General features: G+C 55.7%; 1 protein-coding gene across 1 annotated transcript in view; it reads left to right on the forward strand.

Annotated features, from left to right (window-relative positions):
• Window positions 1-1,368, forward strand: part of B3GLCT (beta 3-glucosyltransferase) — a 67,245-nt gene that overhangs the window by 53,071 nt on the left and 12,806 nt on the right. The window contains exon 12 of the mRNA XM_045294061.1: window positions 87-186. Within this exon, the coding sequence (XP_045149996.1) occupies window positions 87-186 (100 nt within the window). The remainder of the gene's footprint in view (window positions 1-86; window positions 187-1,368) is intronic.

Consider the following 1,368-nt stretch of genomic DNA (forward strand, 5'->3'; position numbering starts at 1 on the left):
ACACACACAGACACAGGGCACCGGTCGGGACGGATGGCATTGTTTCAGGGGAAAGGTACAGCGAATGCTACCCCCTTGCCTCCTAGGCCACTGTGGGAAGACGTTTGCCATCCTGGAAAGGTTTCTGAATCACAGCCATGTCAGGACCCCGTGGCTGGTCCTTGTGGACGACGACACCTTGATAAGGTAAGGGGCCTTCCCACCTTCACTCGGCTCTCATCGGCTCCACTTGTGTCCATCTTGGACGCCCTTATGGGCACTTGCACTTCTGGGAAGATGGGGTACCCAGGCCCGATTTACCTTCCCACATGCAGTAGCTCTGCCACCTCCCTGGCAGGACAAAGGCCTGCAAGACACCGGACCTGGATGGTTGGCAACAAGAGACAGTGGCCTCGGGCAGCTCCAGCGAGGGCTGCCCAGGCCTGCTGCAGGCAGCTGGCTCAGGAAGGGGAGTCCGGGGGCAGCTGGCAGACTGGTTCCAGTAGAGAAGCTGAAGCTGCCCCCAGGGCTCGGTTTTCAGCCCAACAGCAGACAGGCCTGTAAGGGGAACAGTCACACCTGGGAGGGGAGCACCTGGGAGCCCTCCACCATTGAGATCTGAAGGGCAGCACTGACCCAGGACAGCGCTCGCTCAGAGGGTCAGGAAGCGGGTGTAGGAAACACAGGGAGGCAGTGGGACGTGTGACAGTGCTTTGGAGGGATGGCAGGCAGTGATGTGGACCCAGCACCAGGACATTGTTGGGTCAGTTGATGAAACCAGAGCAGGGTGGCCGCATGGGTGCTGGCATGGCGTCAGGGTGGACATTCCTGGTGAAACTGGCCACTGTTTGTGGACACATTTCTGTGGACACACATAGCTCCTCTCTCCTTGGGCAGCACCTGAGAGTCCAGTGGCTGAGTCGGACAGTAGGCCTAGGGGTAGCTTTTCACGAGGTGCATATTGGCGTCATGCATGCTGAAGTTGCTAGCCCTTCTAAGGATTGGGCATCGAAGGATTGAGGCTTGAAGGGCATAATGCACAAACCCTGGTCCCTAAAACAAACAATCAGTAAACAAACCTCACACTGACTCATCGACCCTAACTGCCCCTGTGGGTTTCTGAGATGTCACTCTGTGTGAGTACAAAGCCCCGTCTTTCTCCCTCAGAGCTGCTGGTGGTTTTGAACTGCTGACCTTATGGTTAGCAGCCCACTACGCCACCAGGGACCCATTAAAGAAAAGACACACACAAGGAGTGTCCTAAAAGTTCTTAAAAACGTGGAATTAAAAGATAATGGAATTTTCCCACAAACTTTTAGAAGGTTGTGTGTGAGAGAGAGCGCGCGCGCGCGAGAGAGAGAGAGAGAGAGAGAGAGAGAGAGAGAGAGA

The sequence above is a fragment of the Echinops telfairi genome, unplaced genomic scaffold, assembly GCF_000313985.2.
Source record: "Echinops telfairi isolate 266 unplaced genomic scaffold, ASM31398v2 ScPeMD7_2565;HRSCAF=3150, whole genome shotgun sequence".
NCBI lineage: Eukaryota > Metazoa > Chordata > Mammalia > Afrosoricida > Tenrecidae > Echinops > Echinops telfairi.